General features: G+C 44.8%; 1 protein-coding gene across 6 annotated transcripts in view; it reads left to right on the top strand.

Annotated features, from left to right (window-relative positions):
• The window catches only part of cep135 (centrosomal protein 135), a 190,808-nt gene that overhangs the window by 28,371 nt on the left and 145,697 nt on the right, over nucleotides 1–16,740 (top strand). For all 6 annotated transcript variants that reach the window (XM_038791149.1, XM_038791151.1, XM_038791152.1 and 3 more), the window contains exons 3-4: nucleotides 7,411–7,601; nucleotides 12,401–12,568. In XM_038791149.1, coding sequence (XP_038647077.1) covers nucleotides 7,411–7,601; nucleotides 12,401–12,568 — 359 coding nt within the window. The remainder of the gene's footprint in view (nucleotides 1–7,410; nucleotides 7,602–12,400; nucleotides 12,569–16,740) is intronic.

Raw genomic sequence — 16,740 nt, 5'->3', positions numbered from 1 at the left:
CCAGCAGGTTTAATCTCAAAGCTCAGGTCATGGGATAGGCGGGCATGGAGAGGTTTGGGGACCTGTTTGTGGAGGATAGGTTTGTTGGATTTGAGGAACTGTTGGATAAATTCCAATTCCCGGGGTCTAATTTATGCAGGTATTTCCAGATGAGTGATTTATTGTGTCTGGAGATCTCTTCATTTCCCTTGGCACCTTAGCCCTACCTCCTGAATATGATCTTATCTCTGGCCGAGATAGGTAAGGGAAAGATTTTGGATAGTTGTGGCCAGATCCTGTCAGCGGTGCAAGCTCCGTTGGATGAGGTGAAGAAGAAATGGGAGGGGGAGCTGGGTCCGGTTTCTGATGTGGGTGGGACGGTGTGAAGTGAGGCTTTTCACAGGGTCAACTCAACCACCTCCTGTGTTAGGCTCAGGTTGATTCAGTTCAAGGTGGTGCACAGGGCAAATCTGACCAAGACAAATCTACTTTGTGTGTTTATGTATGTCCTATGTTATTTCATGTATGGAACGATCTATCTGGACTGTATGCAGAACAAAACTTTACATTGTACCTCGGTACACATGACAATAAATCCAAATCCTTGTCCTGTTCCCTTTACCAATGGATCCACCATTGAACATCTGAGCTGAACTACAGAACAAATGGGAACTTGTTCAACCACTACCTCCTATTGGCCAGATCCAAGGTCATCCCATCCTCTGACACTGAACTACAGTATGCTGTTGATACTTGCATCGGTGCACACTTGGAGGCCAAGTTCCAAGTCATTGTCAATACCTTTACTGAGGCGTACACGAACATGGGCCTTGCACCAAACACCTGTAAGACGAAGTTTTTCTACCAACCTGACCCGCCACACAGCACTTCCTCCCAGTTATCAAAATTCACGACAAAGTCCTGGACAACATGGACTATCTTTCATATCTTGGGAGTCTACTGTCAACAAGGGCAGGCGCCAAGATTCAACACCACCTTCACTGTGTTAGCTCAGCCTTCAGTTGCCTTCAGAAGAGAGTATTTGAAGACCATGACCAGATCTAGCACCAAGCTCATGGTCAAAAGAGCAGCAGTGATACCCGCCCTCCTATATGGTGCAGAGACATGGACTATGTGCAGCAGGCAACTCAAAACCGTGGAGAACTACCACCAGTGCTGCCTCTGCAAGGTCTTGCAAATCCATTGGTAGAATAGGCACACCAATGTCAGTGTCCTCGCTCAGGCTAACATCACAGACTACAGAGCAGAAGAGGCCCTTAGGCCCATTGAGTCTCCACCGACATATGAAAGGCTCTGTCCTGCCCACCTAATCCCACTTACCAGCACTTGGCCCAAAGCCTTGAATGTTATGGCATGCCAGGTACTCATCCAGGTACTTTTTAAAGGATGTGAGGCGTGCCACCCATATCACCCTCCCATGTTGTGCATTCCACACCGTCACCACTCTGGGTAAAAGAGTTTTTCCTCAAATCCCTCCCTAAACCTCCCACCCTTCACTTTGAACTTGTGAACCCTCATAACTGACCCCTCGACTAAGGGAACAGCTGCTATCTATCCATCTTGTCCATGCCCCTCATAATCTTATACACCTCAACCAGGTCACCCCACAGTCTTCTCCAGAGAAAACAACCCAAGCCTATCCAACCTCTCTTTATAACTTAAATGTTCCATCCTGGGCAACATTCCTGTGAACCTTCTCTGCACCCTCTCCAGTGCAATTAAATCCTTCCTGTAATGTGGCGACCAGAATTGCACACTGTACTCCATCTCTGGCCTCACCAAAGTTCTATACAGATCCATCTTGACCTCCCTGCTTTTGTAATCTATGCCCCAATTGATAAAACAAAGTGTCCCAAATGCCTTTTTCACCTCCCTATCAACCTGCCCTCCTGCCTTTTGAGATCTATGGACAAACACGCCAAGGTCCATTTGTTCTTTGGAACTTTCCAGTCTCAAATCTTTCACCGTATAGTTCCTTGTTAAATTACTCCTTCCAAAGTGTATCACCTCACAGCAAGCTGAAGCCAAGCGTCGACAACAAAAGGACATCCCACCCATCCACAGCTCCAACTACCATTTGTTTCACCTGTGGGAGAAACTGTAGATCACGCATTGGAGTCCTCAGTCACCTGAGAACTCATTTTTAGTGTGGAAGCAAGTCATCCTCGACTCCCGAGGGATTGCCTCTGAAGAAGGTTTTTAAATATATGTTGTTAAAAGTGAAATTAAATAGATAGGGAAAATTAAGGATGTGAGGGTGAAAGTAGTGAGGGACCCGGGGGCGGTTAATGACGTGTTCCGTGAATTTTATAGCCGTTTATACTTGTCTGAACCCCCTGGGGGGGGGTGAGGAGGGAACAAACCAATTCCTGGGGAGGCTAGAGTTCCCGAAGGTAGATGAGGAGCTGGTGCAAGTCTTGGGGGGCCCAATTGGGCTCGGTGAAGTGATGGACGGATTGGGGGCAATGCAAACGGGTAAATCTCCGGGACCTGACGGGTTCCCAGTGGAATTCTACAAAACGTTTTCAGGGCTAGTGGGATCGCTGTTAGTCAAGGCTTTCAATGAATCCAAGGAGTCAGGAATGCTTCCTCCAATGCTATCACAGGCATCACTCTCTCTCATCCTGAAGCTAGACAAGGACCCGGAGAGCTGTGGATCGTACAGACCAATTTCCCTTTTGAATGTGGATGCTAAGTTACTGGCAGAGATCTTGGCCACCAGAATAGAGGATTGCGTCCCGGAGGTAATAGGTGAGGATCAGATGTGGTTCGTGAAGGGCATGCACCTGACGTCTAATATTAGGCGGCTTCTCAATGTTATATTGATGCCAGCCGAGGGGTGTGAGGCTGAGGTCGTAGTAGCCATGGACGTGGAGAAGGCTTTTGACTGGGTGGAGTGGAAGTACCTATGGGATATCTTAGACAGGCTCTGGTTGGAGTAGGGATTTGTGGACTGGGTCTGACTGTTGTATCAGGCCCCGGTGGTAAATGTGACAACCAACCGAATCCGGTCAGAATATTTTAATCTCGGGAGAGCGACAAGGCAGGGATGCCCGCTCTCCCCATTACTGTTTGCCCTGGCCATAGAGCCTTTAGCAATGGTCCTTAGAGCATCGAGTGCATGGCAGGGAATAGTGAGGGGGTGGGTGGAGCACAGGGTTTCTCTATATGCGGATGACTTGCTGCTTTATGTTACAGACCCGGTGGGGGGGAATGACCAATATCATGGAGGTACTGGGAGAATTTGGGCGATTTTCAGGCTGCAAGCTGAATATGGGAAAGAGCGAGATGTTTGTGATCCAGGCGCGGGGACAGGAAAGGAGACTGAGGGAGTTACCTTTTAAAATGGTGGCGCGGAGTTTCAGATATTTAGGAATTCAAGTGGCTAAAGAGTGGGGGCAGCTCCACAAGTTAAATCTGGGCAAAGCGGTCGACCAAATAAAAAGGGATTTTGACAGATGGGACATGCTCCCGCTGACGTTAGCGGGAAGGGTCCAGACGGTGAAGATGACAGTCCTCCCAGACTGCTTTTCTTTTTTCAATGCCTTCCGATTTTTGTCCCAAAGGCTTTTTTTTAGAAAAATAAATGTGGCGATTACAGGTTTTGTATGGGCCGGGAAAACCCCGAGAGTAAAGATGGCACCTCTGGAGCGGGCCCTCCCGATCTTTAGTAATTATTACTGGGCAGCCAACATATTGATGGTCAGGAAGTGGGTAGTGGGGGAGTGGTCGGCCTGGGAGCGAATGGAAGTGGCACCCTGTAAGGGCACGAGTTTGGAGGCTTTACTAACGGTGCCCCTGCCGTTTTCGCCGGTTTGGTACTCTACAAGTCCTGTGGTGGTGGCAGCCCTAAGGGTGTGGGGGCAATGGAGGCAGCACGTGGGATTAGAGGGGGTGTCAGTATGGTCTCCGATGTGTAACAATCACCAGTTTATCCTGGGGAGGCTGGATGGGGGCTTCAGGACATGGCAGCAGGCAGGTATCGAGAGATTTGGCGATTTATTTATCCAGGTGGGCTTTCCAACCTTGGAGGCACTAGAGGAGGAGTTTAAGTTACCGGGTGGGAATGGGTTTTGATATCTTCAGGTCCGGGACTTTGTCCGGAGGCAGGTTCCAAGCTTCCCTCGCCTCCCCCTGAGGGGACTACAGAGCAAGGTGATGTCAAAAACTGGCGTTGGAGAAGGGAGGACTTCGGAGATATACAAGGAGTTGATGGAGTGGGAAGGGGCGCCGATCAGGGAGGTGAAGCAGAAGTGGGAAGAGGAGCTGGAAATGGAAAAGTGGGAAAAAGCCATGAAGAGAAGACTTTGCTTGATCCAGTTCAAAGTGTTCCACAGGGCTCACATGACGGTAGCCCGACTGAGCAGGTTCTTTGAGGAGGTGGAGGATAGATGTGGGCGGTGTGGGGGTAGTCCGGCCAACCATGTGCATATGTTCTAGCCATGTCCGAAGTTGAGGGGATTCTGGCAGGGATTTGCAGACGTTACGTCAGAAGTCCTGGAAGGGAGGGTATCTCCGAGGCCAGAACTGGCAATATTTGGGGTATCGGATGATCCGGGAGGCTGATGTCCTGGCCTTCTCCTCTCTGATGGCCTGGAGACGGATTTTGCTGGGATAGAGGAACTCGGAGTCTCTGAAGTCGGGTGTGTGGGTCAGCGATATGGCTGGGTTTCTCAGCCTGGAAAAAAATCAAGATCGCCTTGAGAGTATCAAATCAGGGGTTCGCCGAAAGCTGGCAACCGTTCATCGACTTCTTCAAAGAAAATTGAACGTGAGCAGTAAGCGTTGGGGGGGGGGGGGGGGGGGGGGGGGGTGAAGAAAATAGGAGGTCTGGCAGTGTCAAATAAGGACAGGGAACTCAGTACAGTAGTCCCCCGTTATAACGCGCCCCGCAATACCGCGGTTCCCGATATACGGCGGGGGGGTTTATGGACCCCAACTTACTTGACTCATTTTAAACTCTTTTTGAAACAGCACCTTTTTGAGCCGCGATGATTAGACCGATTAGCAGCGATGATTACCCGCGATGATTAGACCGATTAGCAGCGATTATTACCCACGATGATTAGACCGATTAGCAGCGATGATCACTGTCTTGTACTGTAGAACGATTAGCCGCGATGAGTAGCCGCGACCGATTAGCCCAGTTACACAGCCATAAAAGGGATACCTTTTCCAGTGCTGGTATCTTCGAGTTCGAGTTCAGTTGCTGTCGTTCAAAATGTTTAAGCGCAAGTCTTACTCAGTGAGTCAAAAGATACATTTGATAGACCGGCTTCGAAACGGGGAAACGAAGGCAAAATTATCCAGAGAGACTGGTGTACCAGAGTCAACTGTCCGTGGGTGGGTGAAAGATGAGCCCAATTTAAGAGCATATGTTGGGACAGTTTCTCAGAGTGAAGGGCTTAGCAGGAAAAAGGCAAGGAACGCTAGTGACAGTAACTTAGAGAAGGCTGTGTTCACCTGGTTTGTCCAGGAACAGTCTGGTGGCACCCCCCTATCTGGACCTACCATCAGGACTCAGGCTGAGAAGTTCCATCACCAGCTCCACCCAGAGGACAGCAATTTCGTAGCCAGCAAGGGTTGGCTCCATCGGTTCCAGAAAAGACATGGGATAGGTGCAGTTACCATCAGTGGTGAACAGAGATCCGCCGACTCAGGAGCCGCAGCAGCCTTTCCCGACATCCTCAAGAACTACATGGTGCAAGAGGAGCTGACCCCAGAGCAACTCTACAATGCAGATGAGTCAGGGCTTTACTGGAAGATGCTGCCTGACAAGACCCTAGCTGTCAAGGATGATGCCCACAAGACTCTGGGGTACAAGCAAGCCAAGAACAGGCTCACCATCCTGTTTGCCAGCAATGCCACGGGAACACACAAGCTGAAGCCATTGATTGTGGGCAAATTCAAGTCTCCTAGATGCTTTCACCACATCAACATGGAGAACCTACCCATTACCTACCGGAACTCTGGCAAAGCCTGGATGACAGCTTTCTTATTTGAGGAGTGGTTCTTCAAGTTCTTCGTACCCAGTGTCAGGGACCACCTTAGATCCCGCAACTTACCGCAGAAGGCCACACTCCTACTGGACAACTGCTCAGCCCACCCTCAGGGAGATGTTCTCAAGACCAGGGATGGGCAGATCCAAGTGCTCTATCTCCCAAAGAACACCACCAGCAAGATCCAGCCATGTGATGCTGGCATCATTCAGACCTTCAAGTCTGTGTACAAAAAGGAACTGATCCTGGAAATGATAGACTCTCCTCTCACTGTCCCAGATTACCTGAAAGCCATCACCATCAAGGATGCCTGTTATCTGGCAGGGAAGGCCTGGGGAGCTGTGACAGAGAAGACCATCGCCAACTGCTGGAACAAGGCCCTAGGAGCAGCACTCCCACGACCCCAACATTACCCGGATGAAGAGGATTTCGTAGGCTTTACTGAAGCAGAGATCAGGGCAGCTGAGGAGAGGCTAGAGGACCAACTGGATGAGAACCTAACACTCCAGGATTGGGTGAACAGGTGGGCAGTAGCAGAGGATGACATGGCACCCGCAGAAACATTCACAGAGGAGGAGATCATCGACCAGGTCACCCAAGAGGAGGCAGAAGAAGAAGAAGAACCCCAGCCCACAGTGGCAAAGAGCCACTCGGATGCCATCACGCACCTGAAGTGGCTCATAGCATACACAGAGCAGCAAGACTTCGACCCGATATACATCCTGCACCTGAAGAACCTCCAGAGACAAGCACAAGTCAAGATGAGGAAGGGGATGTGCCAGAGGAAACTCACAGACTTTTTAAAATGATTTTAAAAATATGCGTGTAAGTACAATTTTAAGTATATTATTGTATGTATACTGTATATTATTGTATATATTTTAATACATTTAAAACTTGATTTAAGACTTGAACGAACTTTGCTGTTTCTTATTTAAAACGCCCTTCCATTCAGCAATGTTCAGCATAGTCAGCGATGTTTCCTCTCGTTCATTCATTTCGATATCCGCCATCTTGGATATCCGCGGCTCGGTTACAACGCGGGTGGCTGTCTTGGACCCGAACACCCGCGTTATAACGGGGGACTACTGTATATGGGTAGCTAGGAAATAGGGTGTGGGCAGTTGGGGACATTGTGTTTTTTTTTTGGGGTTCTTTGTTTTTGCGCATATATATATATGTGTCGGCCCACGCGACTGTTTTAAGAAATGCTAATGTGTTAAACTGAAAATTTTAAGTGCTTCAATAAAATATATTCTGAAAAAAAGTGAAATTAAATCAATGATTGTGCCTTGGTGAAAATGTTAAATGGCTCCTGCACATTTGTATATTTTAATGAAGCTACTGCTATTTGAGTTTAAAAGATATCCATCCATGTGCAGCATTCTAAACAATATGTAATGTGTTGCAGTGATTTGGTGCACACGACGGAAAGCCTTCGCAATGCCAAGCTATCATCTGGAAAAACAGAAAAAGAGACCAAGAACTTGGACTCTGTACTTGAACCATATAGAGCAGAGAATGCACGTCTTGTCCAAGAGAACAACAAGCTCCACCAAGAATTACTGAAACTTAAGGAGGAGTCAGATCAACATATCAAAGGTACAGATGAGCAAATTATTAAAGTACCGATGTAACAATATTGCTGTTTTATTTGTCGACAAATAAGATAGATTGTCGTAGTCAATATTTTCCCCGCTTTTGTACTGTGGTAGAAAGATTCAAACAGCATTCATTAGGTAAGCAAAACTGAACTTTATTTTACGAATTAAAACTGCTAGCAGTAATGGCTGAGACTTGAAGTCGGAAGGCAGTCAAGTACAAACTGCTGAGTCCGTCCCAAGTCTGCAATATCACAGGAGAATAAGACGATTTTTATACATTATAGGATCAAGATAACATGAATACAGCTTGGTCAGGAATTTGATCAAAAGTAAAACATAAGTAATAATCATTACAATAGCGTCTCCTTGCTGACCTTTAGGGGACTGGGGTCTCATGTCATTATCTTGTCTTTGTTTTAAGAGATGGACAAATTTGTTTAAGTACAGGAAGAGAGTTTTTTAGCTTATCGTATGTATTTAGACTGCTCTGGTCTCATGACGAACGCGTCTTATCCGAGTTTTAGAGTCAGCCAGTTCTCAGGTCAAGTTGACCTCGGCTGTTTGTATCTGTGCCTTAGGTTATGTGAAGTCAGTTTAAATTCAATTGTACCAAGAAGACTTGACTAGTTTTCCCATCATGCCATTATTTGCTTCGCACAATACCACAATTTATTGTCTGCATGTTTCTTAAAATATTCTTTAATCGCGACTTGCATTTAAAAAGCACCTTGAACATAGCAGAATGTTCAAATGTACCTCAAAAAAGCTAATCAGACAAGAATGGACGCCAAACCAAAGGAGTCATTAGTAGGGATGACCAAAGTTTGATCAACAAAATGAGTTTTAAGGTTACTTAACTCTAATTTATATAACTCCTTTAATGTAAATAAGAATGTCCCACCTCATTTCACTGGAGTGTTTTGCAGGACACTCTAAAGGGCAATGATGTTTGGTGAGCTGGACATGCTGCAGGTGAGGATGTGGAAACAAAGGTAGAATGTGTGAGGTTAGCTAGGACTGCCTTGGAACAGTTATGTCTCGAGCTAAGCAACACATGGATGAGGATTTCAGCAGTAGATGAGCTTCGGCAGGGCAGAGTCAGGCGATGTTACAGATGGAATTGACGGACTTTGTGTAGGTGTGGTTATGTCACTAAAGCCCACATCTAGGTAGGCAGCAGAGATAGCACAACTTTCATTTACACAGCATTATAATGCAGCAATACTTCCCAAGATGTTTCACAGGCAGAGGTCAGATCAAAGCAGGACTAGGAGAGGAGTTAGAGGCACAATATTCAAAGAAGGTGCAATATTCAAAGAAGGTGATGTTAAACAGACTTTTAAAGGTATGGGAAAAAGCATCCCATCTATTTCTGTTGGTTGGAGACTTTAGGTCTGGGTGAATAGTCTAAAAGTTGGAGCCTTCCAGTAGTGAAATTAGGAAACACTTCTGCACAAAGGATAGTGGGAGTTTGGAACCCCCTTCTGCAAACAGCACTTAAAGCTGAATCAGTTGGTAATTTTAAAACTGAGATAAATACCGTATATACTCGCGTATCATGCGACTTTTGAAGACCTAAATTGTAACCTAAATTTGGGGGGTCGCATGATACGCGAGATGCAAAATTCGCGGGTGTTTTGCTTGCTGTTTTTTACGACGAGGAAGGAAATCTATAGAACATGTGGGAACCTGCACCTTTTATTGTTAATGACACTCTACCTGCTGGTTAAACAAATACAGCTTAGTAAACAGAATAAGGATTGCACTACTGATAAATCAAGACATTCATTTAATCCTTCCAGTTTGGTAATGTATATGTAGTTAAGCAGATGCAGTAAAAGGCAATCATGATCTAAGGGGGCATTGTTCAGGTGCTGACTACTATTATTAAAGTTATCCAAATAAAATGTCTGATTATTGCTAGCTAGCGACTGTAACTCTAACAGTAAGAACATATATGCTGTTTACTACCAGATGCCTGTTTCGCTGTATTTAAAAGATTCAAAGGCTGCGTCCTGCTGTCATTGATAATGTGTTATGGTAAATCCAATAGTATCTGCTGAACATGGTTTTTTGCTTTGACTTCGGTTCTTTTTTTGCATTGACTAGAGTGCATCCAATTGCAGCCCCTTGCCCCTCCCCAAGGCTCACTATATAATACGATATCATCTTATCGAACCTGGACCTGTGCATTTTTTTTGAACTTTTTTGAAGCCTATGCCCACGCTCTCTCCGACCATGGGGGCAACGTGCACATCTGTTACTTTGTGGTCATTGTTAATGGTCCGCGTCCATGCTTACACGAAAATGTCCCTCTGAATCATGAGAATTCTCCGAGACACCCTTCGGCCCATCGTACTCGTGCCTCCTCTTTGCAATTTCAACCCTGGAGAAAAGATGATACTTTCACAGTTTTTGAAATCTGCGCGTTTCCATAATAAATATATTTTTAAAAATGTACTACTGACCATCATAGGGTGTATATAATTCTTCGTTACATTATTCAATACATGGCCGTCTTTTTCCGATACAGAATTCGCGGGTGTTTTACTTGTTGTTTTTTCTGATGGGAAGATGTTCAGCCACTTGACGTTTCCATTCATAAAAACATGAATGGAAACGTCAAGTGGCTGAACATCTTCCCATCAGAATGCTGTGGTCAAAATCTAAAGAGTAGTATTCCTGATCATATGGGTAGTTTATTCAATACATGGCCATCTTTTTCCGATACAGAATTTGCGGGTGTTTTACTTGCCGTTTTTATGAATGGAAACGTCAAGTGGCAGAACGACGCTAGTAAAGACAGCTGGAAAGCTGTTCGATTCGCGAACAGCTTTCACAACAGAATGCACTCTGCAGAATCCACACACAAGGATACCATTTGGAAATTTTAGTTTGGGCATTAATTTCCAAAAAAGTGACTCGCATGATACATGAGATATAGCATAGAATCATGTTTTGGGGACGAAAATTTAGGGGTCCCATGATACGCGAGATCGCATGATACGCGAGTATATACGGTAGTCTTTTTTGTGAACTAAAGGTATTGAGGAATTACAGGGCAGATGGAGTTAGGTCACAGATCTGCCAGGATTTCATTGAATGGTAAAGACTTGGGCAGTAATATGGTCTAGTCCTGTTCCTATCTAATTGTGTTGGATTAAGAAAACAACCATCGGGTCATCAAGGCTAAAAAACTTCATGCCCTGAATTTTCTCTCATTTCTGTCAGTTTGGTGCACTTTCCATTACCTCCCCATACAAACTAGTTTAAAGCTTAGTTATATTTGTAAGTAGGGTTGCTGCTACCTCCTCCACAGCATGTCCCTTGCTTCTTCAGAGAGCATTTGTCCATGTGAAATCCTCTGCTGCTTCCTGCTGTCGCCAACATAAAGTATGTGCTCTCTTACTGCCATTAATCAATATCTTTTATAAGGATGCGCTAGGAGTGTGCATTACAATCAAATAATACAGCAGCAAGATTTTGTGAGTCTTAAAGGGTTATTTATTCTTACACACTTACCCCAAATTAACACAATCCACTCGGTCTCGCGCACACAAACACGCATGCAGACACAAAGATTGGATACAGATAAAGATAGTGTACTTTTGCAGATTACGGTTAATTCTGCCCTTGATTTATGATTTTTGACCACCCACTTGGCAGACCTGTGGCTTCTTGAATGGGTTTGATGATTCAAATTTGAAGTGAGGCTCTTGTCACGTGAAGGAATCACAGTTGTTTGTGAGGTTTCTTGTAGTCGAATATCTAGGCAGTTGGTTCTCAGGTGAACTTTGAAATTGAATAAGTAGTTTGATGACTTACAGCTAATTTCAGGGTCTGATTCTCAGACTGTGATGGTTCTTAAAGGGCAAAGCTGGCACTGCCTTTTCTAAAGTTACTGTCTCTTCAATCACGTAACCAATACTGGCATTGCCTAACCAGATTAGTTAGGAAGTCCAAAGCCATCACTAAGCCAGAGGAGATGGATGGTGGTCTTTCACACTTAACTTGTGAATAACTGACATTCCAAAGCTGAAGACATAGAATCCAGGAGTCTATTGTGTTTTGAGTAAGCTTCATGTAAGGGATATATGTTCACTCTCTGGGAGGCCCCCCCACCCAGGATGCTTCAGTTAAAACTTTCCAGAAGCTTGATGAAGTCTGTGTTGAATAAACAAATGTCTTTTGACACCTTGGCAGCCATATTCACGGTTCATCATGGTCCATTTTAATAAATAACAGACCGTTCCAGAAGTTTCTGTAGGAGCATATCCATGTTTAAAGCCATGACTATGAGCTGCCTCTGCTGGGAATGACACTGGCCAGTTTCAGCACAAGGCTTGTTTTAATCGACCGTAGCTGGTACCTAGGTTGTCACCCTGGCCATGTGTGTGACTTCAGGTACCCATCCCCATCAGTTTGCCTCTTCTAATTTTCTTCTCAAAGTACTTTGATTAATGATTTGTCAAATCAAAAAAAAGAGCTGCTGGCAGGATCTATGATGTGGAGATGCCGGCGTTGGACTGGGCTGAGCTCAGTAAGAAGTCTTACAACACCAGGTTAAAGAGGTATCTCTCCATTCACCTGAGGAAGGAGCCGCGCTCCGAAAGCTCGGGTTTGAAACAAACCTGTTGGACTTTAACCTGGTGTTGTAAGACTTCTTACTGGGCAGGATCTATGGTTAATCATTGCAAATTGTCAGGCCATTTCTTCATGCTTTTATTCTGTCCTATTTGACTGGCTGCTGTTTTAAGAGATGTGATTTATTTCACTTGTTATTCCTTTGACATAAAGATTTAAAACACACCATTAGAAAGTTGGAGCATGACACGGCAGATTTGAAGTTCTTAAATAACCAGTACGTGCACAAAGTGCGATCCATAGAGAAGGAAAGTAAAGCAAAGACCGAAAAGATCCAGCAGTTACAAGAGAAAAACCTGCAAGCGGTTGTACAAACTCCAGGTAAGAATACTACTTTCTTTGTGATTTTCGTTTATTTTGTTCAAAGAGAATGTGAATGTAATGATTTGATTACTATTATTGTGCTGCTAGGCAGTGATAGAATATACCACATAAGGGTATTGAATTAAAATGATGGCTAGAAACACGGAACTATGATCTTCCTTGTGTGATGACCCTTACTCTGGGAAAAGCCGTTTTTTTGTGAAATGTCCCTTTAATTTGAGAAGAATTTCTGAAGAGGATGGATTTTCTCGCAGGCATTTTAGTTCCAAGAAATGCCCGTGTGAACTGGGGCTGCTATGGGGAGGAAAGTTAAAAGGCAACTAATAGGGAGATTGAATTACAGTTTATGCCCTGTTGCAGCAACTTCAGTTGCAGCGGAAAAATGACCGTTCAGAACACAGAATTTGTGTAAGAGGGAGCAAGCATAACTCTTCACCAATAGATCTGTTTTCTGTTTGGCAGTAGGAAGGAAATATAACTCAAGACGCTCTTAGTGAAACAACGTGCAAGAAAACCAAAACGGATTGAATCCTAAGAGCAATGGGTACATCTCAGGCATGCTAAAGAGATTATTGTGCAAAATTAAAGCGCATGAGATTGGGGGAAGTATATTGAGGTGGATAGAAAACTGGTTGGCAGAGAGGAAACAAAGAGTAGGAATTAATGGGTCCTTTTCAAATTGGCAGGCAGTAACTAGTTGGGTGCCATGGGGATTGGTGCTGGGACCCCAGCTATTCACAATATATATTAATGATTTGGATGAGGGAACAAAATGTAACATCTCAAAGTTTGCAGATGATACCAAGTTGAATGGGAGGGTGAACTGTGATGAGGATGCAGAGATCCTACAGCATGATCTTGACAGGTTGGGCGAGTGCAAATCAATGGTAGCTGCAGTATAATTTGGATAAGTGTGAGGTCATTCACTTTGGAAGCAAAAGCAGGAAGGCAGATTACTATCTGAATGGTTGTAAATTGGGAGAGGGGAGTGTGCAGCGGGACCTGGGCCTTGGTGAGGCCACACCTAGAATATTGTGTGCAGTCTCGGTCTCCTTTTCCGAGGAAGGATGTTCTTGCTCTCGAGAGAGTGCAGCAAAGGTTTACCAGACTGATTCCAGGGATGGCGGGACTGTTATATGAGGAGAGATTGACTAGGTTAGGATTGTTCTCACTGGAGTTCAGAAGAATGAGGGGGGATCTCATAGAGACTTATAAAATTCTAACAGGACTAGACAGGGTAGATGCAGGGAAGATGTTACCAATGGTGGGTGTGTCCAGAACCAGGGGTCGCAGTCTGAGGATTCAGGGTAAACCATTTCGGACAGATATAAGGAGACATTTCTTCACACAAAGAGTGGTGAGCCTGTGGAATTCGTTACCACAGGAAGTAATTGATTCTAAAACTTTGAATATATTCAAGAGGCGGCTAGATATAGCACTTGGGGAGAATGGGATCAAAGACAATGGGGAGAAAGCAGGATTTGGCTATTGAGTTGGATGATCAGCCATGATCGTGATAAATGGCGGAGCAGGCTCAAAGGGCCAAAAGGCCTCCTCGTGCTCCGATCTTCTGTGTATCTATGTGAAAGGAACTCTGGAAAACTACATCATCAGGACAGACATATGAATGGAAACTATAGGCGAGGATCATTCCCGTAGACCAACATGCCAACCCTCAACAGACGTGACCTGAAAAGTTATTGGTCTATGAGGATAGTAACATTTGACTAATCTTTTTCGATTCCTTTGAGGAGGTAATAAAGAGAGTAGACAATAGTAATGCAGTAGAGGTAACTTAGTTGGATTTTCGAAAGGCCTTAATGAGGTGCTCCATAACAGACATACGAGTACGGTCAGCAAATGTGAATTACTAGCTGGCTTGAAGACAGAAAGCTGTGGGTGGAATAAGAGATAGTTATTCAGAGTGGCAGAAAGTGGGAAATAGTATTCCACAATGATCAGTGCTGGGACCACTGCTGTTCACAACTTTAGTTAACAATTTGGACATTGAAATCAAAAACACAATTTCTAAATTTGTGGGTCATACCAAATTAGGGGAAATAATCAAATTGAGGAGGATTGCAACAAATTACAGGAGGACTTGGATAAACTTGCAGAATGGATAAATAATTGGCAAATGAAGATCAAGACATAGATGTGAGTTGGTACATTTTGGTAAGAAGAATAGAGAGCTCAGCTATTACTTGAAAGGTGCGGTAGAAAGCCAAGGGATCTCAGAGTACAAATACATTAATCACTAAAGATTGTGCCACAGGTAGCACGGCCATGAAAAAGCAACTGAACAGTAGGTTTTATTTCTAGAGGATAACATTGAAAAGTAGGGGAGTTATGCTAAACCTAATTTGAATCTTGGTTAAACCATGCCTAATGTGCTATGTGCATTTCTGGTCACCACTTAGGGGCCTCACGGTAGCATGGTGGTTAGCATCAATGCTTCACAGCTCCAGGGTCCCAGGTTCGATTCCCGGCTGGGTCACTGTCTGTGTGGAGTCTGCACGTCCTCCCTGTGTGTGCGTGGGTTTCCTCCGGGTGCTCCGGTTTCCTCCCACAGTCCAAAGATGTGCGGGTTAGGTGGATTGGCTATGCTAAATTGCCCGTAGTGTAAGGTTAATGGGGGGGATTGTTGGGTTACGGGTATACGGGTTACGTGGTTAAGTAGGGTGATCATTGCTCGGCACAACATCGAGGGCCGAAGGGCCTGTTCTGTACTGTTCTATGTTCTATATGATAAAAACGTTATAGAGGCCACTAGAGAAGGTGCAGAGAGGTTTTACGAGAATTATACCAGAAATGCTTAGGTATACATACAGGAAAGGATTAACAGGCTGGGTCTCTTTCATGTTGGAAATGAAGGTGACCTAATGGAGATCTTTAAAGCTATGAAAAGTTTTGAGAGTGGATACAAAGAAAATGTTTGCTCTTGTGGGGACATAGCATAACTAGAGGCCATCAATGTAACGGGAGAAGGTTCAAGTGGAGCAAAAACACTTCCATGTACTTGTTTGGTCAAATCGCCTGTTTCTGTGCTGTATATCATGTACAATCCTATGATTAGCTCTCTTGCCATGTCTGAGTACCAGTACTTCAGAGGCTCAAGCCCCTAAGACAGGTTGCTGCTGATATCTGCAGCCTCTTGGAACAAGATCTCCTTTACAATGGAGTAGGTGGCACACATTGCTTGTGGCTGACAAGGTGCCTGTCACTGGAAGGCCACTCACACCGGGCCTCTACGTCTCACCAAGGTTGGCAGAGAAATGTGAGCGTTTTTAATGACTCCTGTAGAGAGGTGGGAGGCAATATTTGTGGAGGTTGACTGCGGGCCTCGATGTGAGAGGGCAATAGGATGAGGGTGTGTTGACACTCGTATGCGGTTGTGAAGAGGTGCCTGAAGGGAGTGGAATGTGTGGAGCTGTAAGCTTTGTCCTGAGGAATGCTATGCAGTGCAAAAACAGAATATGGGGCTTGGCAACTAAGAATGTAATGCTACTCACCGGTCAAGTCTTCCTGAGTTCCTGGATCCTTTGGGTACACCAAACTCCTGCTGCTGGCTACTTCAGCCACTTCCATCCATACCAACTTGGTTGGAGAGGTTGTATTACATTCTTTTTATTATTCCCTTCTATTCTTGAGCAGGCTCACCTCACTGCAGTTCCTCAGATCCTGCAGGAGGACCTCCAAGTGTGAGTGAGTGACCTTGTGAACAGCCTTACAGATCTGCTCTCCAATCCTGTGGTTGTTGTTGCTATTATAACTCATGCTCTGGTCCCATTCGGAGAAATCCTTCCTTTCACTGATGCAAACGCTTCTTTTCCTATTCATTCATGGGATATGAGGGTTGCTGGCTGGGCCGGCATTTATTACCTATCCCTAATTGCCCTTGAAATCATCCAGTGGAGACCATATGAGTGGAACTGAGGAACAAAAAATAATCTAAAACCGTAATGGGTATTGTGTATTGACCCTCTGGTAGCAGTTCTGAGGTGTTAGAATGTATAAATGCAGAAATTAGGCACATTAGGAAATTAGTATTAATGGGGAATTTAACTTACACATAGATTGGAAGAGGCAGACAAGCACCTGTCAGAAAAGTAGTGAATTTCTGCAATGTGTCTGGGATAGTTTCCTGCAGCAATATGTTCTAGATGCAA

The sequence above is a fragment of the Scyliorhinus canicula genome, chromosome 3 (genome assembly GCF_902713615.1).
Source record: "Scyliorhinus canicula chromosome 3, sScyCan1.1, whole genome shotgun sequence".
In the NCBI taxonomy this organism is placed as follows: Eukaryota; Metazoa; Chordata; class Chondrichthyes; order Carcharhiniformes; family Scyliorhinidae; genus Scyliorhinus; species Scyliorhinus canicula.
Note: the sequence above shows the minus strand (reverse complement) of the source record. Positions and strands in the feature narration are given on the sequence as shown.